This window comes from Loxodonta africana, chromosome 7, assembly GCF_030014295.1.
Source record: "Loxodonta africana isolate mLoxAfr1 chromosome 7, mLoxAfr1.hap2, whole genome shotgun sequence".
Lineage (NCBI taxonomy): Eukaryota > Metazoa > Chordata > Mammalia > Proboscidea > Elephantidae > Loxodonta > Loxodonta africana.
In genome coordinates, this window is record NC_087348.1 from 17742712 (window position 1) to 17768104 (window position 25393).

Sequence of the window (25393 nt, forward strand, 5' to 3'; positions counted from 1 at the left end):
CTATTAACAAACAGATAAATGAATTAATGGTCAAAGGGGCTCTGGCTCTTGGCTTTCCCATCTAATATGAGACCAGTTGGATTAATGGGGGGAATCAAAAGGTTAAAGACTAGGAACCAGGAGGTAATTATTCAGCCATGGTGCTCTCAGGAGACAAATCTCCCGTGAGGGCTACAAAAACTCTTTGTCTCACACAAGTAGGGAACATGCAATTAAAGCGTCTGAGGAGACCCAGCTCTGCTTGCTGGGAGAAATCACTGGTGCATTTACATTACTTGAATTAATTCTCCTTGATAACGCACAAATCAAGCCACTGCATTACCTCCAGGGAAGCAATTTTTTATAAACTTTGAGAGATACAGATGCAGCTCTGTCACTAAACAAACCAAAGAGACCCCAGGAATCACTGCTTCCCTTAATTAAGCTTAAATGTTAGCACCATTGAGAAGAAATATCTATTCTTTCAGCTTTTTTTTTTTATTGTATTTTAGATGAGGGTTTACAGACCAAATTAGTTTCTCCTTAAACAATTAATACACATATTGTTTTGTGTTATTGGTTGCCAACTCCACAACATGTCAACACTCTCACCTTCTTGACCTTGGGTTCCCTATTACCAGCTGTCCTGTCCTAGTTCTTGCCCATGGGATGGTATGCCCATTTAGACTCATTTTGTTTTACAGTCCTGTCTAATATTTGGCTGATGGGTGAACCTCAGGAATGACTTCAGTACTGAGTTAAAAGGGTGTCTGCAATGGAATACTACATAACAGTAAAGAACAGTGATGAATCCATGAAACGTAATGGGGAGCAATCTGGAAGGCATTATGCTGAGCGAAATTAGTCGCAAAAGAACAGATATTGTGTGAGACCACTATTATAAGAACTCAAGAAAACGTTTAAAAACAGAAGAAAACATTCTTTGACAGTTATGAGGGTGGGGAGGGAGGGAGGAAGAGGGGTATTCACTAATTAGTAGACAAGAATTATTTTAGGTGAAGGGAAAGACAACATACAATACAAGGGAAGTCAGCACAACTGGACTAGTCCAAAAGCTAACATGTTTTCTAAATACAACCAAACATTTCGAGGGACAGAATAGCAGAGATGGGGATCTAGGGACCATGGTTTCAGGGGACATCTAGGTCAATTGACATAACAAAGTGTATTAAGAAAACTTTCTACTTCCCACTTTGGTGAGTGGCATCTGGGGCCTTAAAAGCTAGCCAGTGGCCATCTAAGATGTATCAATAGGTCTCAACCCACCTATAGCAAAGGAGAATGAAGAACACCAAAGACACAAGGAAAATATGAGCCCAAGAGAAAGAAATGGCCACATAAACCAAAGACTCCATCAGCCTGAGACTGGAAGAACTAGATGGTGCCTGGCTACCACCAATGACCTCCCTGACAGGGAACACAACAGAGAATCTCTGATGGAGCAGAAGAAAAATGGAATGTAGACCTCAAACTCTAGTAAAAAGACCAGACTTAACGGTCTGACTGAGACTGGAGGGATCCCAGAGGTCATGGTCCCTGGACTCTCTGTTAGCCCCATATTAAACCATTTTCAAAGCCAACTTTTCAGACAAAGATTAAACTGGAGTGTAAGACATAAAATGATGCTGGTGAGGAGTGTGCTTCTTAGCTCAAGTAGACACATGAGACTATGTGGGCAGCTCCTGTCTGGAGGTAAGATGAGAAGGCACAGGGAGACAGGAGCTGACACATGAGATTGTGGTCAGCTCCTGTCTGGAGGTGAGATGAGAAGGCACAGGGAGACAGGAGCTGGTTGAATGGGCACGGAAAATACAGGGTGGAGAGAAGGTGAGTGCTGGTCACATTGAAGAGAGAGCAAATAGGGTCACATAACAATGTGTGTATAAGTGTTTGTATGAGAAACTGACCTGTATGCTAAACTTTCACTTAAAGCATAAAAAAAAAAAGTGTGTCTGGGTGCCATGCTCTTGGGGTTTCTCCAGTTTCTGTCAGATCAGTAAGAAGTCTGGTCTTTTTTTTTTTTTTTTTTTTTGTGAGTTAGAATTTTGTTCTACATTTTTCTCCAGCTCTGTCGGTGACCCTCTAGTGTGATCCCTGTCAGGGCAGTCGATGGTGGTAACTGGCACCATCTAGTTGTGCTAGACTCAATCTAGGGGAGGCTATGGTATTTGTGGTCCGTTAGTCCTTTGGGCTAATCTTTCCCTTGTGTCTTTGGTTTTCTTCATTCGATCAATTGTTTTTTGATCTCAATAAGTTTCAGCCACAATGTTGAGCCCTGGATATACCAACCAAAAAAATGAAACCCACTCCCAATGAGTTGACTCTAACTCATAGCGACCCTATAGGACAGAGTAGAACTGCCCCATAGGGTTTCCAAGGCTGTAAATCTTTACAGAAGCAGACTGCCACATCTTTCTCCAGCAGAGTGGCTGGTGGGTTCGAATTGCCGACCTTTTGGTAAGCAGCCGAGCTCCTTTAACCACTGTACCACCAGGGCTCCTTCCTGGGTATACAGAACCCATGCAAAACAAACATGGTATTGCACTCATGGTGCTTAAGTCTAATGGAGAAGGCAGACACTAAAGAATAAAATACACTAAGGAGTATATATTCATATATACAAGAAAGTGATATATATATATGCATATGTGTGTATATGTATATATATGGAAACAGTGGTGGTGTAGTGGTTAAAAACTATGGCTGCTAACCAAAAGGTCAGTAGTTCAAATCCAACAGGGGCTCCTTGGAAACCCTACAGGATCACTATGAGTTGGAATACTTGACAGCAAGGGGTTTGGTTCTTTGGGTTTATATATAGGTATATATATATATACATACATATGCATACATATATATGTACATATATATAACTACATATATAATAAGCACATAATTATATATGGAACAATAAGAAAGAAGAAATTTACATTCAGTTGGTCAGAATCTTTTCTCAGGAAAATTAACATTTCAGCTAGGCTTGAGAGTGACAAAGAGCCAGGGTGGGAAACGTTGTTCTGGGCAAAATGAAAAGTCCTGCATTTAGAAGAATTCAACAAAAATTTAAAAGAAACCAGTATAGCTTCAGCGTAGTTAGCAAGACCTTCTCCTTGGCAGTTTCCATTTTAGCATCCATCAAGAACAAAACCTGTAAACAAAAGAAACCAAACAAAAAACACTTATCACAAATACCAAAACTATCACCTGGGTTATTGATTTGGATCTTAGAATTAGAATAGCCAGTTATAATGATAGTTCAAATCTTGTTCTGCCTGATGCTATGGCCATTGGAATTCACAATTAGCTTCAGAGTGGGGACCTTTCATTCCCACTAATTTGGTGTAAGGAGTATCATAGTGAGAAACGCCATCATCTATTTAAGATGTATCTATCATATCCAAATGAAATTATTTACAGCCTCTTGATTTCAAAAACACAATGACCCTGTGTACAACAGAACAAAATGCTGCCCAGTTCTGTGTCGTCTTCACAATTGTTGTTATGCTTGAGCTCATAGTTGCAGCCACTGTGTCAATCCATGTCACTGAGGGTCTTCTTTTTGCTAACCCTTTACCAAGCATGATGTCCTCTCCAGGGACTGGTCCCTCCTGGTAACATGTCCAAAGCATGTGAGATGAAGTCTCTCCATCCTCACTTCTAAGGAGCATTCTGCCGGCACTTCTTCCAGGACAGATTTGTTCGTTCTCCTGGAAGTTCATGGTATATTCAATATTCTTCACCAACATGATAATTCGAAGGCATCAATTATTCTTTTCTTCCTTATTCATTGTCCAGCTTTTGCATGTATATGAGGCAATTGAAAACACCATGGCTTGGGTCAGGCCTCAAAGGTTATGATTTCCCTAGGAAGGGGCATAACTTTAGCATTTCTCATGGCCCCCAATCCTAAGTGGAGTTTTTTTTTTTTTTCACATTGTTCATTACAAGTATATAGAAATACAGTTGATTTTGGTGTGTTTGTCTTGTATGCTGTAACTTTGCTAATATCAGGTGTTAGTTCTAATAGTTTTTTTTTTTTTTCTTGGATTTATCAGATTTTCTGATTTTCTGATGTGCAAGATAATGTCCCTTTCCCATGTGGAAGCATTTTATTTAATTTTCATGCCTATTTTCTCTGGATAGAGCCTCCTTTACAATGTTGAGTAGAAGTTGGGAGAGCTAACATCCTTATCTTGCTTCTTATCTAGAAATCTTTTACTGTTAAGTATGCTGACAGTTGTGGGTTTTTCACAGATGTCCTTTATCAGAATGAAGAATTACTCTCCTATTCCTATTTTGATGAGTGTTTTAAGTGGTGTTGAATTTAATCAAATGCTTTTTCTGCATCTACCGAGATTTTCATGTGCTTTTTGCCTTTTATACTAATGATACGATGTAGTACATGAATTGGTTTTCAGATGCTAAACCAACATTGCATTCCTGGGGTAAATCCCAGGTGTACATGTTGTGTAATCCTTTTATATGTTTCTGGATTTTATTTACTAGCATTTCATTGAGGAATTTTGCATCTATCTTCATAAAGATAGAATTCATAATTCTATTTTCTTGTGATGTCTTTGGAGTCAGTATTTTGGAAAGTTTTGCAAAATATTTGTTATGAATTTTTAATTAAACATTGTATCTTCAAACAACAGCATTTCATTGCCTTACAGTTCTAGAATTCAGAAGTGTAAAATCAAGGGGAGAATTCCTATCCTTGTTTTTTGTCAGTTTGTAGAGGTCACTTGAATTCATTGGCTAACAACCCTTTCCTTGTATGACTTCAACCTCTTCCTTCTGTCACCACATCTTCTACCACTGACTGATCATCCTGAGTTCCCCTTATAAGTACCCCTGGATTGAAGTCCTTCATTGACAGTGGTTTTGAGTTCCCCTTATAAGTACCCCTGGATTGAAGTCCTTCATTGACAGTGGTTTTTTTTTTTTTTATGTGCAATTAGAGGGGTTCTTTATCTTCTGCCATGATCACTTTCTTTATTTATAAAACTGAAATAATAAAATTATTTCTCCCACATACCTCATGTAATTGTGCCTGTGAACAGAAAATGAGGAATGGTCTATGAAACTCTTGGTGAGGGGGTTTTTACTTTAACCTGAATCACTATAATTTTTAATATTGTCTGACTCACTTGCTTTAGACACATCATCAGGAGGATCAATTGCTGATGGAGAACATCATGTTTGGTGAAGTAGAGGGCCAACAAGGGTGAGTAAAACCCCCAGTGAGTTGAACTGGCAAAATAGCTGCAAGGTTGGACTTGAACATTCCAGGGATCATGAGGATAATGCAGGAATAGGCAATGTTTCATACTTATATACATAAAGTCAACACAAGTCAGTTGACAGCAGCTATCTAACTACCTAGCTAATATACCTATTTATAGTAATTTTATGTTTAACTTTTTGAGGTATCTCCAAACTGCGTTCCACAGTGACTAAACCATTGTACATTCTCAGTAGGAAGGTATGAGGGTTCCAGTTTCTCCACATCTCACCAATATTTGTTATTTTCCGTATTTTTTATTATAGTCTTTCTAATGGTCGTGAAGTGATATCTCATATCAGTTTCAAATTACATTTCTCTAATGACTGGTTATGTTGAACATCTTTTCATGTGTTTGTTAGCCATTTGTATACCTTCTTTAAGAAATGCCTATTTAAGTTCTTTGATAATTTTTTAATTGAACTTTTACCTTTTTGTTGGAGTTGTAAAAGCATATTTTTAATACTAGACCTTTATCATATATATCACTTACAAGCATTTTTTTCAATTTTGTTGGTTCCTTTTCACTTTCTTGATAATGTCCTTTGATGCACAAAAGTTTTAAATTTTGGAGAGGTCCAGTTTATCTATTTTTGTTGTTGCTGCTTGTGCTTTTGGTGTAATATCTCAGAAACTATTGCAAATCTGAGGTCATGAAGGTTTACCCCTGTTTTCTTCTAAGAGGTTTATAGTTTTAGTTTCTTACATTTAGATACCTGATTTATTTTCAATTAATTTTGTATATGGTGTGAAGTAGGCATTCAACTTCATTCTTTTACATAGAGATATCCAGTTATTCTGCGCCATTTGTAGAATCTTTGATGGGAGTTTTGAAGTGGTTGAATGGAACAATACTTTCAATTTCTTTGGGTGCCTTGTGATTTTTTGTTGAAGCAGTGCAAAAGAATAAATACAGAAGACTCAAATTTCTAAAATTAGAGAGAAAATGGGACATTATTACTGACCTTACAAAAATAAAAGAAATTGTAAAGAAATAGTATGGGCATTTTTATATCAACATATTAGATAACCTAGATGAAATGGAAAAATTGCTAGAGAGACAAAAACTTTTAAACCTGACTCAAGAAGAATTAGAAAGTCTGAATAACAGACCTGCAACAAATAAAGGGATTGAATCAGTAATTTTAAAACTTCTGCAAAGAAAAGCCCAGGTTCAGATAGCTTCACAGGTGAGTTCTAGCAAATCTTTATAGAGGAATACCAATCTTTCACAAATTATTCCAAACATTGGAAGAGGAGAAAAAAATTCCAACTCAATTATGAAGCCAGTATTATTCTGACAGCAAAACCAAACAAGAATATCACAAGAAAAAACAAAACAAAACAAATACCAACCAATACCTCTTACAAATGTCATCAATAAAATATTAGCAAACTGAGTCCAGAAACATATAAATCAGATTATACATCAGGAAAAGTGGAATTTATCCCAAAATGTAAGGCTGGCTTAACATCCAAAAGCCAGTTAATGCAATACACCATATGAATAGCACTAAGGGACAAAAAACAGATGACCTTCTCAATAGACGCTTTAAAAACATTTTACAAAGCCCAACATCCTTTGATGATAAAAACACTCAAAAAAGAATGAAATGAAATGCCTGCCTCCTGATGAATGTCACTTATGAAAACCCCAAGCTAACATCATACTTAATGGTGAAAGACTGAATGCTTTCCTCCGTGATAGGAATGGGATAATGTGTCTGTTCTCAGTACTTCTATTAACCATTGTACTGGAGGTGCCAGCCCAGGAAATGAGGGAAGAAAAAGACATAAGAATTATCAATTTTGGAAATGAAAAAAGAAAAAACTATCTCTATTTGCAAATATGATATTTTCATTTTGTTCACTAGCAAATAAATTATATGTTTCATATATTTTTCCTCTGAGAAGTTAATCAAATTTCCAACATCATGCTAATCTTTTATTATCGATATTATCATGAAAGATGATCTATTTATGATGTCAATTTTTAGAAAATATTGAAGCTTCTTGTATGCATTAGCAATGGTCTTTTTCTTTTTGTAGAAAAATACACTTTACCAAATCTAACTCAACAAAAAATAGAAAATCTGAAGAAAAAATTAAAGTTTATCAATAATTTAAAATCATTTCAAAAAATAAAGAAAGAGCAAGGAAAACAAACTCAACCATATGGTTTTACAGAGGAGTTACACCAAATAAGCAAGCAAGAGAAACAATCCACTCTTACAGACATTCCCAGAAAATAGTAACTATCGTATCAGAATAACATTAGCTTGATACCAAAATCAATCAAGGACAATAAAGAAAAAAACAAATTATAGACCAATTTCACTCATGAACAGACATAAATATCCTCACAAATTAGCAAACTGAATCCAATAATTATACAAAAACCTAGTATAATAAGACCTTGTTTGGTTCAACCAGGGAATGCATAGTTGAGTAACATTAAAAAAAAAATTGATGTTATTACATACATTAATACAATAAATAAGAAAAATATTATTGTTAGATGTAGAAAGGAGCCCTGGTGGCATTGTGGTTAAGAGTTCAGCTGCTAACCAAAAGGTCAGCAGTTCAAATCCACAAGTTGCTCCTTGGAAACCCTAAGGGGCACTTCTACTTTGTCCTATGGGCCAGTTCTACTCTGTTCTATAGGGTCCCTATGAGTCAGAATCAACTTGATGGCAAAGGGTTTGGTTTGGTTTTGCTAGGTGCAGAAAAAGCATTGAATGACCCTTAACACACAGACATATTTTTTAAAAAACCTTAGTAAACAAGGACTGGAACGAACTTTCTTAAACTGATAAAGCATACATAAAAGAAAACCAAACTAGCAAAAACTTAAGGGAAACAATGCACTTAATGGTGCAAGTGGCAAAGCATTTACTTTACCATCAGAACCAAAGTAAAGATGTCCAGTTATTAATACCTTTCTTGTACTAGAGGTCTTACCAGGGTTGTATGCAAGAAAAATGAATTAGTAATGAGGACTCTGTCATACAAAAGTGAATAAAACTTCAGGACAGATAACTTGGTGAAGCCTTGAACTCAGAGAGTCAGCCTTTCACTGGGTCACTATCCTCCTGTTGTCTATGAGAAATAAGCATCACTAGGCAGTACTGAGTAATTAGGAATACATTTTCCAAAAATATATATCGAGGACATAAAACAGAAAAATTGTAAATGCTGTGACTGTTAACTTTTTTGTTGTTAAATATATTATAAATTTATATCCTTAATTAAAATTACATTTAAATATTTTACATTTGTAAGTGCTTTATTTAATTATATATAAAACATTAAAGAAGAACTAAATAAATGGAGAAAAACACAAATTTCATGGACATGGAGGGTCAGTATCATAAAGAACCCATTGTTCTCAATCTTATTTTTGAACTCAAAGCAATTCCGATCAGTGTTCCAATATGATTTTTCACAGAACTTAACATGATTATTCTAAAATTTATATGGAAGAAAAGAGAATGAAGGATAACCAAGAACTTGCTGAAGACTAAGAAGGGATGCATTCTTTCACTCATATCGAATTTTACCATAAAACAATTGTAATTGACAAAGTGTTATATTGACACAGAAATAACTCAAAAATGAGAAAAAAATAGTCTCTTCAGAAATTGATCTTGGCATGTGAACACTTTTAACTTCGACAAACCATTGATTATCAGTACAGAAAAGACTATTCATAAAATGATGTTGGGGAAAGTGCTTATCCATGGAAAGTATTATATTAGACAGCTACCTCATATAATAAAGAAAAGACAAAGTTGAATTAAAAGCTTAAAAGTAAAAGACAAAGCTTTAAACTTTTAGAAGAAAATTAAAAAACTATCTTTATGTCTTTATATAGGGAAGGTTTTCTTAAATGTACACAAAAAGTGCAAATCAATAAGAAAAAGATCGATGAATTCAATTATATTCATATTAATAATTTTTGGTCCTCAATAAACCTTCTAAAATTGGAAGACAAGCCACACACTAAGAGAGAATATCTGAAACACACACAGTCACTGATGGAATGGTTTACAGAACTATACAGTGTTCAAGTTAAAAAACAAAAATTAATAATAAAAACCCAATAGAAAATGGCTAAAGAATATGAATTGCCATCCAAAAAGCCAGCAGTTTAAATCCACCAGGCACTCTTTGAAAACTCTATGGGGCAGTTCTACTCTGTCCTATAGGCTCTCTACAAGTTGGAATTGACTCGAACGCAATTGTTTTTTTTTTTTTTTAAGAAACTAAAGGATAAAGAGTGATAAAGATATGAAAAGATGCTTAGTTGTCTTAATAACTGGAGAAACGCAAAATGAAGGCATTTTAAACTTGCTAACCCAAAACCCGGTACCAAATCGAGTCGATTCCGACTCATAGTGACCCTATAAGACAGAGTAGAACTGCCCATAGAGTTTCCAAGGATTAAATTTACATTGGTCAATACCATGTGATACCTTAGATCTAGAGCAACAATAACATTCACACACTGCTTGTGGAAGTGCGTATTTTCACAACTACTTTGTAAAACAATTCAATTTCTTTTTAAAGTTGAACATGCTAGCTACCATCTGACCCAGAAATTTTATTCCAAAGCTTATACCTAAAAAAAAAAAAACAAAAACTCGCACATGCAAACCAGGAACCAGATTCAGAGTATTGTTTGTAGAAGCAAAAATCAGGGAGAAAAACAATATATTGGATAAATAATTCACAATTTATTCACACAGTGAAATACTAAATATCAGTAAAAATAAATAAACTACAACTAGAGGCATCAACATGGTTGGATGTAAATATATTTTTCACATAAATACATGTGGAAAAAAAATCAACTTCCTGAATCATATATGGCTTACCATTCTTTTCTTTACGAAGTTCAAAAACAAACCAAACTATACTATATTTTGTTGAGACGCACATACACGTGTAGTAAAATTGTAAATAAAATCTAGAGTATGGCTTAAAATTCAAGACAACAGTTACTTCTCAGGAGAAAAGAGAATCAGGGAGGAAGGAAAATAGAGTATCAATAGGAATAGTCTCATTCTAGTCTGTTTCTGAATGTTTATTTAATGCCTTCTTAAATATTTCTATTAAGTGTATATTTAAGAATGTATTATCGCACTCCAAAAACTGTTCTAAAGCCTGGAATAAAAATAGGCCCATGCCATTTATTTGCTATCTAATTTCTCAATCCATAGGTGTGATGGTGTCATGGATTTCTCATGAGCGATGAGTGTGTGGACATGTGATAATATGACCCTGCAAGGTTACCTATCTGTGCACATCAGCACTTAGATGATTATGTCAACAAATAAAGTAATGAAATGTAATAAAGAGGGACTTTTAAAATAAAAACTCCACACTCACAGGTGATTTTTCCTTAGCTATTATTCCTAAGGTCTCATATTTTTTGAGTATTCTCTTTGTAGATTTAATAAAAAAAAAAAAAAATTTTTTTTTTTTTTTTTTTTTTTAAAGCTGGGGAAATCATCTCAAGAATTTGGAGATTTGTGGGCTAGGAAGGTAATATTTTCCTTAGATATATCTGATCTGCATTAAACTGACATGCGATGGAGTCTATATAATTTTTTCAAGGCTTTAAAATATTTATTTTTAGAGTGAACCATCATAATTCATAAATTAAATATAACAGTGAACATTTTTAGAAAAGTGACTTTCTTTACTTGTCTCTTTTTAATTAAATTTTATTGTGCTTTAGTGAAAGTTTACAGCTCAAGTTAATTTCTCATTGAAAAATTTATGCACATATTGTTTTGTGACATTGGTTGTAATCCCCACAATGTACCAGTGCTTTCCCTCTTTCCACCCTGGGTTCCCTGTGTCCAACTTTCTACTTCCTGTCCCTTCCTGGATTCTATATAATTAAAATATAAATCCTATAGAAGACTTTGCCTTCCCAACAGCCTTCTGAAAGGCACTCTTGACCTCTTTGTTCCTAAGACTATAGACCAGAGGGTTAAGCATGGGAATGACTATGGCGTAGAACACAGATGCCATTTTGTCTGTATCCATGGAATGAATGGAGCTGGGTTGTAAGTACATGAAGATGACTGTCCCATAGAAGATGGAGACTGCAGTGAGGTGGGAAGTACAGGTGGAAAAGGTCTTCTGGCGTCCTTCAGATGAGTGCATTCTCAGGATAGTAGTAAATATAAACAAATAAGAGATCAAGATGACCAGGAGAGAAAAAAGGGCATTAAAACCTACTACAAAAAAAATAACTGTCTCACTGATGTATCTGTCAGAGCATGAGAGAGCCAGAAGAGGAGGAGCATCACAGAAAAAGTGATCAATCACATTGGCCCTGCAGAAGGAGAGCCTGAAAGTGTTCCCAGTGTGGATGGAAGCGTTCAGGAAACCACAGACATAGGAGCCTATGGCCAGAAAAGCACACACATCTGTTGTCATTGTGGTGGTATAGTGAAGGGGTTTGCACACTGCTGCGTAGCGATCATAAGCCATTGAGGCCAAAAGAAAACTTTCCACAGTGATAAAGCCTGCAAAAAAGAAGAACTGAGTGGCACAAGCATTGTAGGAGATAATTTTGTCTCCTGTGAGAAACTCTGCCATTACCTTAGGAGTAACAGCTGAGGAGTAACCAAAGTCGGCCAGAGAGAGGTTACTGAGGAAAAAGTACATGGGAGTGTGGAGACGAGAGTCCATCAGGATCAACAGGATCATCCCCAGGTTCCCAAGCAGAGTGATGAGGTAGATGAGAAAAAAGGTTATGAAGAGCGGGATCTGCAGTTCTGGGTCATTGGTAAGCCCCGCAAGAATGAACTCAGTCAACTCTGTTCTGTTCTCCATTGGGATCATTTGGAAATTATGTAGCTGCCCTGTGGCAATGAGAAAACAGGATCATAATGAAAGAGGATAAACCACTGTCCTGCTATTAATTAGTATGTCTACTTCATCCCTTATTTTAGCATTGCAATGATCATTTCTAGGATTCACTAGATGTAAGGTATGACTAACAAACAAACTTCTACTTTTAGTTGTTTATGGAATGATAAGGTGTTCCAGCTAAAAGGATTTTGAAAATAAAGTATAGAGAAGGAAAGTGAGTTTTGCAAAATCACAAGATTATTTACTGACTGGAATGGGCCAGACTTCCAATTCAGCTTTTCTAACACTGACACAAAACATTGTTGATATTAACTAATCTAAATTAACTCAAGTAGCTGATGTGACCCCCACGTGTCTGTCAGTTTGTTGTCCTGTGGGGGCTTGTGTGTTGCTGTGATGCTGCAAGCTATGCCACCAGTATTCAGATACCAGCAGGGTCATCCATGGAGGACAGGTTTCAGCTGAGCTTCCAGACTAAGACAGACTAGGAAGAAGGACCCGGCAGTCTACTTCTCAAAAGCATTAGCTAGTGAAAACCTTATGAATAGCAGCGGGACATTGTCTGATATAGTGCTGGAAGATGAGCCCCCCAGGTTGGAAGGCACTCAAAAGATGACTGGGGAAGAGCTGCCTCCTCAAAGTAGAGTCGACCTTAATGACGTGGATGGAGTAAAGCTTTCGGGACCTTCATTTGCTGATGTGGCACGACTCAAAATGAGAAGAAACAGCTGCAAACATCCATTAATAATCAGAACCTGGAATGTATGAAGTATGAATCAGGAAAATTGGAAATCGTCAAAAAATGAAATGGATAAAATAATGAAATAAACACTGATATCCTAGGCATTAGTGAGCTAAAATGGACTGGTATTGGCCATTTTGGATCAGACAATGATATAGTTTACTATGCTGGGAATGACAACTCCAAGAGGAATGGTGTTACATTCATCGTCAAAAAGAAAGTTTCAAGATCTATCCTGAAGTACAACGCTGTCAGTGATAGGATAATATCCATAAGCCTACAAGGAAGACCAGTTAATATGACTATTATTCAAATTTATGCACCAACAACTAGGGCCAAAGATGAAGAAATAGAAGATTTTTGTCAACTGCTGCAGTCTGAAATTGATCAAACGTGCAATCAAGATGCATTGATAATTACTGGTGATTAGAATGCAAAAGTTGGAAACAAAGATGAAGGATCAGTAGTTGGAAAATATGGCCTTGGTGATAGAAACAATTCCGGAGATCGAATGACAGAATTTTGCAAGACCAATGACTTCCTCATTGCAAATACCTTCTTTCACCAACATAAACGACGACTGCCAGATTCATGTGTATATAAAAAAAAAAGATTTTTTTTAATATACACATGAATCTGGCCAGATGGAACACACAGAAATCAAATTGACTACATCTGTGGAAAGAGACGATGGAAGAGCTCAATATCAGCAGTCAGAACAAGGCCAGGGGTTGACTGCAAATCAGGCCATCAATTGCTCATATGCAAGTTCAAGCTGAAACTGAAGAGAATCAGAGCAAGTCCACGAGAGCCAAAATATGACCTGGAATATATCCCACCTGAATTTAGAGGCCATCTCAAGAATAAATTTGACCCATTGAACACTAGTGACTGGAGACCAGACGAGTTGTGGAACGACAGCAAGGACATCATCCACGAAGAAAGCAAGAGGTCACTGAAAAGACAGGAAAGAAAGAAAAGACCAAGGTAGATGTCAAAGGAGACTCTGAAACTTGCTCTTGAGCGTCGAGCAGCTAAAGCAAAAGGAAGAATTGATGAAGTAAAGGAACTGAACAGTAGATTTCAAAGGGCCTCTCTGGAAGACAAAATAAAGTATTATAATGACATGTGCAAAAAGCTGGAGATGGAAAACCAAAAGGGAAGAACACGCTTGGCGATTCTCAAGCTGAAAGAACTGAAGAAAAAATTCAAGCCTCAAATTCCAGTAGTGAAGGATTCCATTAGGAAAATATTAAATGATGCAGGAAGCATCAAAAGAAGATGGAAGGGATATGCAGAGTCATTATACCAAAAAGAATTAGTTGATATTCAACCATTTCAAGAGGTGGCATATGATCAGGAACCGATGGTACTGAAGGAAGAAGTCCAAGCTGCTCTGAAGGCACTGGCGAAAAACAAGGCTCCAGGAATTGATAGAATATCAATTGAGATGTTTCAACAAACAGATGCAGTGATGGAGGTGCTCACTTGTCTATGCCAAGAAATATGGAAGACAGCTTCCTGGACAACTGATTGGAAGAGATCCATATATATGCCTATTCTCAAGAAAGGTGATCCAAGCGAATGTGGAAATTATAGAACAATATCATTAATATCACACACAAGCAAAATTTTGCTGAAGATCATTCAAAAATGGCTGCAGCAGTATATCGACAGGGAACTGCCAGAAATTCAGACCAGTTTCAGAAGAGGACATGGAACCAGGGATATCATCGCTGATGTCAGATGGATCCTGGCTGAAAGCAGAGAATACCAGAAGGATGTTTGCCTGTGTTTTATTGACTATGCAAAGGCATTTGACTGTGTGGATCTTAACAAACTATGGATAACACTGTGAAGAATAGGAATTCCAGAACAGTTAATTGTGCTCGTGAGGAACCTTTACATAGATCAAGAGGCAGTTGTTTGGACAGAACAAGGGGATGCTGATTGGTTTCAAGTCAGGAAAGGTGTGCGCCAGGGTTGTATTCTTTCACCATACCTATTTAATCTGTATGCTGAACAAATAATACGAGAAGCTGGACTACATGAAGAACGGGGCATCAAGGTTGGAGGAAGACTCATTAACAACCCGTGTTATGCAGATGATACAACCTTGCTTGCAAAAAGTGAAGAGGACTTGAAGCACTTACTAGTGAAGATTAAAGACCACAGTCTTCAGTATGGATTACACCTCAACGTAAAGAAAACAAAAATTCTCACAACTGGACCAATGAGCAACATCATGATAAACGGAGAAAAGATTGAAGTTGTCAAGGATTTCATCTTACTTGGATCCACAATCAACATCCACGGAAGCAGCAGTCACGAAATCAAAAGGCGCATTGCATTGGGCAAATCTGCTGCAAAGGACCTCTTCAAAGTGTTGAAGAGCAAAGATGTCACCCTGAAGACTAAGGTGTGCCTGACCCAAGCCATGGTATTTTCAATCACATCATATGCATGTGAAAGCTGGACAATGAATAAGGAAAACCGAAGAAGGGTTGACGCCTTTGAATTGTGGTATTGGCGAAGAATATTGAATATACCATGGACTGCCAAAAGAATGAACAAATCTGTCTTAGAAGAAGTACAACCAGAATTCTCCTTAGAAGCAAGGATGGCGAGATTGCGTCTTACATACTTTGGACATGTTGTCAGGAGGGATAAGTCTCTGGAGAAGGACATCATGCTTGGCAGAGTACAGGGTCAGCAGAAAAGAGGAAGACCCTCATTGAGGTGGATTGACACAGTGGCTGCAGCCATGAGCTCAAGCATAACAACGATTGTAAGGATGGCACAGGACTGGACAATGTTTCGTTCTGTTGTGCATAGTGTCACTATGAGTTGGAACTGACTCGAGGGCACCTAACAACAACAACAAGCTGATGTGAAATTCAATTTATTTTACTTTAACTCAAAATTTTCTGTCATTTGCATTGTGTCAATAACAGCTTTATGTGACAGTGAAAGACAGTTAAGTAAAAACATGCCTTTAGTGGAAATATCACTGTATGGTAGGTACACAGGATGTGTAAATTACCATACAAAATGATAAAAGTAGATGAATAAGGAATAAAAATATTTATAAAATAACAGTTAAGAGCATACGTCCATATCAGGAAGTTTTAGATGCAAATTCCAGCTCCACCATTTACAGACTCGATGAACTTGGGTGGAGAGTAACATCATTTAGCCATAAATTTTCCTGTCAGTCTATTATCAGACTAGGTTTTTGTTGTTAGGTGTTGTCGATCATTTCTGACTCATAGCAACAGTATCTACAACAGTGTGGAACGCTGCCCAGTCCTGTGTCATCCTCACAATTGTTATGCTTGAGCCCATTGTTGCAGCCACTGTGTCAATCCATCTCATGCAAGGTCTTCCTCTTTTTTGGTGACCCTCTACTTTATCAAGCATGATGTACGTCTCCAGGCACTGGTCGCTTCTGATAACATGTCTAAAGTTTCTCCATCCTTGCTTCTAGGCAGCATTCTGGCTGTACTTCTAAGACAGATTTTTTCATTCTTCTGGCAGTCCATGGTATATGCAGTGTTCTTTACCAACATCATAATTGAAAGGAGGTAAAAAAAAATATATACTTTGTAATTTCTTAGATATTATTATTTCAACAGGGCCATTGGTCTGCCTGAGGATTGAAGACATGGATACCATAAGATAGGGCTTCCAGATAAGTGTAAAATCAACAGTTTTATATCATCTCTCATTACATTTGCTTTCCTCTCAAACCTTTTATACTCTCCTATCCTTTATATGTGTAAAGAAATAAACAAACCTAGTGCCGTCGAGTCGATTCTGACTCATAGCAACCCTATGGGACAGAGTAGAACTGTCCCATAAAGTTTCCAAGGAGCACCTGGCAGATTCGAACTGCCCACCGTTTGGTTAGCAGCAGTAGCACTTAACCACTGCGTCACCAGGGTTTCCTTATATGTATAATCTCCTTCAGTTTTTCACATAATGTTTCTCTTCAACCTACATGAGTGTCTAGTACAGCTTTGTCAAGTAAGATTTCAATTATTTGCACTGTGAATTTGAGTAATAACTAACTCAAGAGGTACGTAATAATTATTTAACAAATCTATGTATTCTATGAGAATTCAATGTGTAGATGAGGTCATGGAAGGCTTCCACATGAGAATAAAATCTGGGATACTGCCACCACACCCAAAGCATTTTCCTTTTGTCCTATTATCCATCCATCCATTCTCAGACCTGAGAAACCTTTGATCTAGACATTATAGACAAGAACAAAGACAAATTTTGATGTATTCGCATTGATGCTATTGAGGTATTTATGGGAATTTATTTTATTGAAGCCTATATAAAAGTTTTCCTTAGTTTGGAGGTTTAGGGTCATGGTTTCATGGGGCGTCCTAGTTAATTGGCCTAATATCATGTTTAGTGCCTCTGTTCTACCTCCTAGTTTGTTGAGTAGTGCCTGGGGTTTTAAAAGCTTATAAATGGACATCCAAGGTGCAAAAATTTGTCTCTATTCACCTGGAGAAACAGAGGAAGAGGGAGAGTCAGGAATAGAAGGAGGAAATGGAATGTGTGGCTAATTGCCTCCATGAACAATCGCCCACTTTGCCATAAAACCAAAAGAACTGGATGGTGCCCAGCTGCCATTACTGAACATTATAGAAGAATCCTGATCAATAGAAGGGGAATGTAGAACAGAATTTCAAATTCTCACAGAATACAGACTTTCTGGAGCCACAAGGCTAGACGAAATTCTGAAACTATTGCCCTGAGAAAATCTTTAAACTTCAAACCAAAAATATACCCTGAGGTCTTCTTAAAATCAAACAATAGTTCAGTGTAACTTGTAAAGAATGTTTGCCTTGAGCATCGTGCTCTTTTAAGAACTATCTATATGGAATCATACAGACAAAAGCAAGTCAAAAGGTTAGATCAAAAACTTAGGGGGCAGTGAGTTTATGTAAACGGGGAAGAACAACCTAGAAAAGGAGGATGAGAATAGTTGCACAACTTGAAGAATGTAAACAGTGTCACTGAATTGTACATGCAGAAATTGTTGAATTGGTGTATGTTCTGCTGTGTATATTTAAAAAAAAAAAAGTCTATTATGGCATCTCCACTCACTTTCCCATTCCATACTCCTTCCAAAACGGAGTCTGAAAATTGTATCTGTTCCAAATCTTTGAAATATCAGTTACAGATTTAAAAGTCTTTAAGAGATGAATTCCTATTGTGGAAATTTAAATTTAAAATCTTGAGTTAGTAGATCTAGTCAAGCAGTTTATTCAATATTTTTTATTACCTGACTACAGTGAGCAGGAGTATGCCTAATAATACAAAGTGAGTGGGAAAAATAACAATTTCTGTGGGATCTGAAATTTCAAAGGGAGGCAGATATAAAATAAAATTAATTAGGAAAATATATAGTATGTCAGACAATAATAAATGCTGTGGATATATATTTTGAAGCTGGATAGGGATAGATAAGAATGGAGATTGATGAACATAATTTAATTATGGCGGTCAGGGACAGCCTCATCGATAATGAAATTTTTGAGGAGACACCTGAAGAAAGCAAAGCAGCAGGCCCAGGGTATATCTGGGGAAAGAGCATCCCAGCCAGAGGAACAGGAAATGTAAGGTGGTAGACTGGAACACTCAGGATTATTCCAGGAACAGCAAGAATACCGATATCACTTCTGTGGGAAGGAAAGTTTCCTTTAGGAACCTACAGCATTGCAAAGCTGTGATGACCTCATACATTATTTTAAGTTCTTTGGCTTTTATTCTGAATGAGCCTGGAAAGCATTAGAGAATTAGAGAAAAGAGGATATACAGATATACGTGGGCATTATATTTTAGGGGTTTAAGGACAATCTGTAAGTCTTCAGCTGCATGGTGCTTGACATAGGCATAAAAGAATAATTGGATTAATCCTATGGGACTTAAAGGAGTCCTGGTGGCAATGGTTAAGCACTTGACAGCTTACTGAAAGGTTAGCAGCTCAAACCCACCCAGTGGCTACACAGGGGAAAGACCTAACGTTCTGCTTCTGTAAAGATTACATTCAAGAAAACCCTGTGGGGCAGTTCTACTCTGTCACATGGGTCACTGTGAGTCAGAATCAATTCAGTGGCACTCAGCAACAACCCCAGCATGGGTCTCAATGTGAGAATGAGGGTGGGAAAAATGGTTAGGTATGTGAGGGTCTTGACAGAAGCGTGGAGACTCCCAGGTCCCCTCTTCACTTCTGCTATTGGTGGTGTGGAGGCCACTGATTCAGAGCAGGGTGACTAGAGAACATCTTGATTCCTCAACAAAATACTTACTTAAATCGATACCACAGACACAGATTTTTCAAATTCTGGAAAAAAGCAACGTGCTGGGAACTATTTCAAAACTTTTTGCAAACATTCTCCTCCATAATTGAAGTCTTATGTGTCAATCCAGACTGTTTCTGGAGGAAAGACAAAAACAAAAACAGATTTTAGATCCTCTAATAAGGTCAATTACAGCCCTGGTGGTACAGTGGTTAGGAGCTCCACTGATAACCAAAAGGTCAGCAGTTCAAATCTACCAGCTGCTCCTTGGAAATCCTATGGGGTAGTTCTACTCTGTCCTATAGGGTTGCTATGAGTCAGAATTGGTGGCAGTGAGTTTGGCTTTTTTTTTTTTTTTTTTGGAATATGATCAATTCAGTCTGATGAAAAGACATTAAGGGATGTTTGATGATCTCTTATTCTTTGCTCTACAGGTGGGAAACATATTATGGACTGGACAGCTATATTGTTGGTACTGAGAAAATAATTTTAAAATGTAGTCTCCTAGACAAAACCCTCTCTGCTACCGATACCAATCTCACATGTTTTTAAAAGAATATCCCATGTTCCAAAGCTTTCTTGAAGTCTTCCTCAGTTCCCTCCTGTTCAGACACTGTTTTGCCATTATAATCAGTAGCACCCATTCATCGCTTCATTGCTCTAAAAATTTTAATTTTTCTCTTCTCATGTACACTGTCAATAATGCCTTGGTGGGGGTTATGACATAAATAATGACTTACTATTTTCACCACACTAAAGTCTGTGCTACTTTGCCTCCATTAATTCTCCAACATCATGGGAGATATTATTCCTATTCACAGATGGGAAAACTAAACTTATCGCCATTGAGCTATAAGCTGATGATTGAAGAAACTGACAAAGATGGGATTTGGACCCACTTCACTTTGAATCCAAGTCTGAGCTCTTTATCACTAGGAAATATTTCCTTAAGCTTTTTACCTATAACCTAAACTGTTTAGCCCAATGCTAGACACAAATAAACTATTTAATTGACCGATTGATTGACTGATTAAATTCATCAGATTTTAATGCACGTAACTGAAAAATGCATATGTGGGAATCAAATACACTTGCTAGTTTGCTTGACTTTGAGCAACTAATCTACCTTTTTGAATATCCACTAAATGACAAAAACTGGATCCGTAAACGTTTACAACCAACCCACTACTTCTCAAAAATCCTTGAAGAGTTAAAAGCGACATGAATCTTTACTAACATCAATCAATAGATTAAATAAAGTTCTGGACGCTGTTTACTCATTCATTAATTCATTCATTCTCTCAAAAGCAGTAAGTCCCTATGGTGTTCTAGGTGGTGTGCTAATTTCCAGGCCTGCAATGGCATAAAAGATATACTCCCTGACCTTCAAATGCTTGTGGACCAAGGCAGAAATGTAAACTGATGAATATTACGTGCTGTTTTTATTCTTCATCTCCAGTGAGGAAGTTTATTTTTCACTCCCTCAAGCCTATGAAATGCTGGGATGATCTCATTAACACTATAGTACATCACTATAGTATATCTAATGATTTAAAAAATGGATGTCCAACACCAGGTAAATCTTTAGTGGCAGAATCATAACTGGCGTTCAGATCTCGTTTCTCCCTCATCCCTTTGTGATTTTTTCCACATCTCCATTTCAGTGCATTTTATAATTGATTTCTAAGCTTATTCCCCCCTCTTTTGTTCCTTTCTACTTCTTCTTTTTTAAAACATTAGTGTGTGCACTTAGATTGCAATAAATTTTCAAACTGATACACTAATTTGATTCTCTCTACAACTCTGGAATTAACCAAGATAAACATACTATCACATTCCTTGAAGTAGAAAACCGAGATTGAAATAGTTTAAATAACTTTTTCAAAGTCATACAAACTTATATACCTAGCAAAGGAGGGACTCAAGGTCCTCTTGTTTCTCTCCTCTCTATCACATGATAAATGTACGTGTTCTAATAGGATCTTCTCAGTGTTTATGGTATGTAACCTTTGGTTGTATGAAACAAACACAAGAAATATTCAAAGCATTCAAGTCCAAGCTCTTAATTAACCGAGAAGCAGGTGGCCATCTCGATGTATTTTCTTGGTTACCTCTAACCCTGCAAATTTACACAGACTGTGTATTTCATCTAAAGGCTTACCTTGCTCCTTCAGCAACGCGACAAACAAATCTAGCACCTTCATATGTGAGTGAGTCTCAAGCAAGAAATTCTGTCCATGAAAAAATAAAACACCTTATTTTCAAGTTCTTTTTTTACTGTTTGGTCAAAAGTTTTGAAGTTCTTCAGAGGCAGGGGGAAAAAAAAAAGAAGGAAAATAGAGTGTTTACTGGCCTTGGAATCAGCTAACAGGAGTTCTAGTCTTAGATCTGCTGCCCTGTCTTCAGATAGGTCAATGTCTTCAGGCCTCAATATCATCACCTATAATATGAAAATAATAGAAAGGTGGCCCCCAACAAAGTCATGTCTAAAGGACTGATGTTGTGATGAGAAAATAAGAGGTGATCATCATAACCACAATCAACATCATTATTATTTGGGGGTGCTTTCCCTACTCATTTTTCCAGGCTTTTAGTAAAATCTCAGATTGAGGGCAGTTCACTGTCAGAAATAAACAGCTAATAGCAATCAGATAAATGAATTAATGGTCAAAGGGACTCTGGCTCTTGGGCTTTTCCCTCTAATATGAGGCTGATTGGATTCATGTGGGAACTTGAACGGTTAAAGACTAGGAACCAGGAAGTAGTTATTCAGTCATGGAGTTCTCAGAGGACAAATCTCCCATGAGGGCTACAAAAACTCTTTCTCTCACACAGGTAGGGAACGCGTGATTAAAGTGTCTATGGAGACCTAGCTCTGCGCATTGAGGGAGATCAGGGATGTATTTACATTCCTTGTACTAATTATCTTTGATAGTGCACAAATCAAGCCGCAGCATTATCTCTAGGAAAGCAATCTGGTACAAACATTGGGGGATAGAGATATAGGCTCTGTCACTAAACAGGCTAAATGGACCCCAAGAATCATTGCTTCTCTTAATTATGCTTAAATGTTTGCGCCATTGAGAAGAAATAACCATTCATGGGACTATTTATTGATATCAACGTCTTTTAGCCATAGCGCGGAGCCTCAAATATAGAGGCCCATGCAAAACAACATGCTTCATGTGCTCATGGTGCTTAAGTCTGGTGGACAAGACAGAAATTAAGCAAGTAAATACAGTAAGGAATATATAATTATATTTAAAACAAAGTAATATATGTATAGTAAATATAATACATATATAATAAATATGTATAGAATAAGCATGTAATTATAACAATGAAAAAGAAAGAGGAAATTTATATTGATTGATCACAATGTTTTTCCAAGAAAGTTACAATTTCAGACAGTCTTAAAAATGATAAAGAACCTGGATAGGAAAGGTTGTTCCAAGCAAAATGAAAAGTGTATGCTAGAGGTTCTGACTTTCAAAGGAGTCAACAGAATCTAAAAGAAGCCAGTATTACTCCAGCATAATGATCAAGACATTTTTCTTGGCTTTTTCCATTTCAGCATCCACGTAAGAAAAACCTATAAACAAAAGAAAACAAACAAACAAGCAAAAAACAACCACTCATTTCAAATACCAAAACTATCATCCGGGTGTTTGGTCTGGATCATAGAATCAGAACAGACTGGTTATGAGGATAGCTCAAATCTTGTCCTGCCAGATGCTAAGGACACTGGAATTCACAATTAGCTTCAAACTGGAAACTTTTGTTCCCACTAATTTTGGAAAGGATGCCCTCATGTATTTTTTAAGGTGTTTCCATCATATCCAAATGAAATTATTTGCAGCTTCTGATTTTAAAAGCCATGATAGAGTAATTACTATGATTTATTTTGTGGTATGTGAGTAATTGACCTCTACTCTATTAAGACATGACTGAGTGGTTATGCCATACACCAGGGAATTCAGCCTGTTTATTTCTTATTTGGAAACCCTGTTTGCATAGTGGTTAAGTGTGACGGCTGCTAATAAAAGGGTCATCAGTTCGCATCCGCCAGGTGCTCCTTGGAAACTCTATGGGGCAGCTCTACTCTTTCCTGTAGGGTCGCTAGGAGTCAGAATCAACTTGAGAGCACTGGGTCTGGGTTGCTTCTTATTCATCACCATTCCACATGGCTACTATCTTTTTGTCTTGTCCTGGTAGGAACTTCTGATGATGTTTCTACTGTGAATGAATTGGAACTTTCTTTTTATATATCCATGGTATTACCAGCACCTATACAGTGAAGGGAAACCCTGGTGGCGCAGTGGTTAAGTGCTACTACTGCTAACCAAAGCGTCGGCAGTTCGAATCGCCAGGTGCTCCTTGGAAACTCTATGGGGGTGGTTCTACTCTGTCCTATAGGGTCACTATGAGTAGGAATTGAGTCGAGGGCATTGGGTTTGGTTTCTTTTTGACTATACACTGAGGTGGTTGTGAGCATAGACTGTGCAGAGAGAAACATTTGAACTTAAATATCAATTTCTCAATGTTCTCTGAAAACTTTGGCAAACACTTTGATAAAGTTGAAACAGTAGTACTATCTACATTACAGGAGACAATTTTGTGCATGATTTACATGTTATTTTTAACATTATAAGAGAATAGAAAGAGTCCAATGTAGCCAAGATAGAGAAACATCTTGAGTGGTGGCATAAGTTCCATGGACCCACACCCCAATCATACAGTCATAACTGGTGAAAAGTGGAAAAAAAAAAAAAAGTCTCTTGAAATTGCTCTAAGGGCAAACATTCAATAAATAAATATTTATTCTCAAAAATATATTTTATCTCAGCCAAAACAGTAAAAGTCTGTGCGTGATAGAAGCACTACTCTGGGCCTGTGAAGCTAATAAGATAGGATTTCCTTTCACTCAAGTCTCAGTCTAGGGCTATGATTTCCTTGGGAAGGGGCATGACATTAGCATCTCTCATGGCTCCCAATTATAAATCAAATGGTTCTCTTATATTTGTTTTCATATTGTTCATTACAAGTACATAGCAATACAACTGACTTTTGCATATTATCTTGTATCCTGTAACCTTGCTGAATTTGTGTGCTAGTTCTAATAGTTTTTTAGTGGATTTCATAGATTTTGCTATGTGCAAGTGAATATAACCTGTAAACAGAGATATCTTTACTTTTCCCTTTCCCATCTAGATGTATTTTATTACATTTTCTTGCCTAATTTCTCTGGATAGAGCCTCCTGTACAGTGCTGAGTCATAGTTGCAAGAGTCAACGTCCTTGTCTTGCATCTTATCTAGTGAAAAAGATCATTCAGTCTTTTACTATTAAGTGTGCTGATAGCTGTGGGTTTCTCATAGATGTCGTTTATCACTATGAGGAGTTTCTCTCCTATTTCTATTTTGCTGAGTGTTTTTATTATGAAGTGGTATTGAACTTTGTCAAATACTTTTTCTGCGTCTATTGAGATTTTCATGTGGTTTTTTTCCTTTTATAATATTGATATGATGTACTACAGGAATTGATTTTCAGATGTTAAACCAACATTGCATTCCTGGGATAAATCACAGTTGTACATGATGTATAATCATTTTTATATGTTATATAAAATGTTGTTATTGTTGTTTCTAGGTGCCGACAAGTTGGTTCTGACTCATAGGGACCCGATGCACAACAGAACAAAACACTGCCTGGTCCTGAGCCATCATTACAATAGTTGTTATGCCTGAGCTTGTTGTTGCAGCCACTGTGTCAATCCACCTCATTCAGGGTCTGCCTCTTTTCCACTGACCCTGTACTCTGCCAAGCATGAGTCTTTCTCCAGGGACTGATCCCTCCTGACAACATGTCCAAAGTGTGTAAGACACAGTCTCGCCATTCTTGCTTCTAAGGAGAATTCTGGTTATACTTCTTCTAAGACAGATTTGTTCATTCTTTTGGCAGTCCATGGTATATTCAATATTCTTCGACAACACCACAATTCGAAGGTGTCAATTCTTCTTTGGTCTTCCTTATTCATTGTCCAATTTTCACATGCATATGATGTGATTGAAAATACCATGGCTTGGGTCAGGCACACCTTAGTCTTCAGGGTGACATCTTTGCTCTTCAACACTTTGAAGAGGTCCTTTGCAGC

General features: G+C 37.0%; 1 protein-coding gene across 1 annotated transcript; it reads right to left on the bottom strand.

The window, feature by feature from the left end:
- Nucleotides 1–10838: 10838 nt before the first annotated feature.
- LOC100661013 (olfactory receptor 5B12-like) lies at nt 10839–12187 on the bottom strand. The gene has a single exon (XM_003421347.3). The coding sequence runs from the start codon at nt 12143–12145 to the stop codon at nt 11192–11194; it is 954 nt and encodes a 317-aa protein (XP_003421395.2). The 5' UTR covers nt 12146–12187; the 3' UTR covers nt 10839–11191.
- Between the last annotated feature and the right edge of the window lie 13206 nt (nt 12188–25393).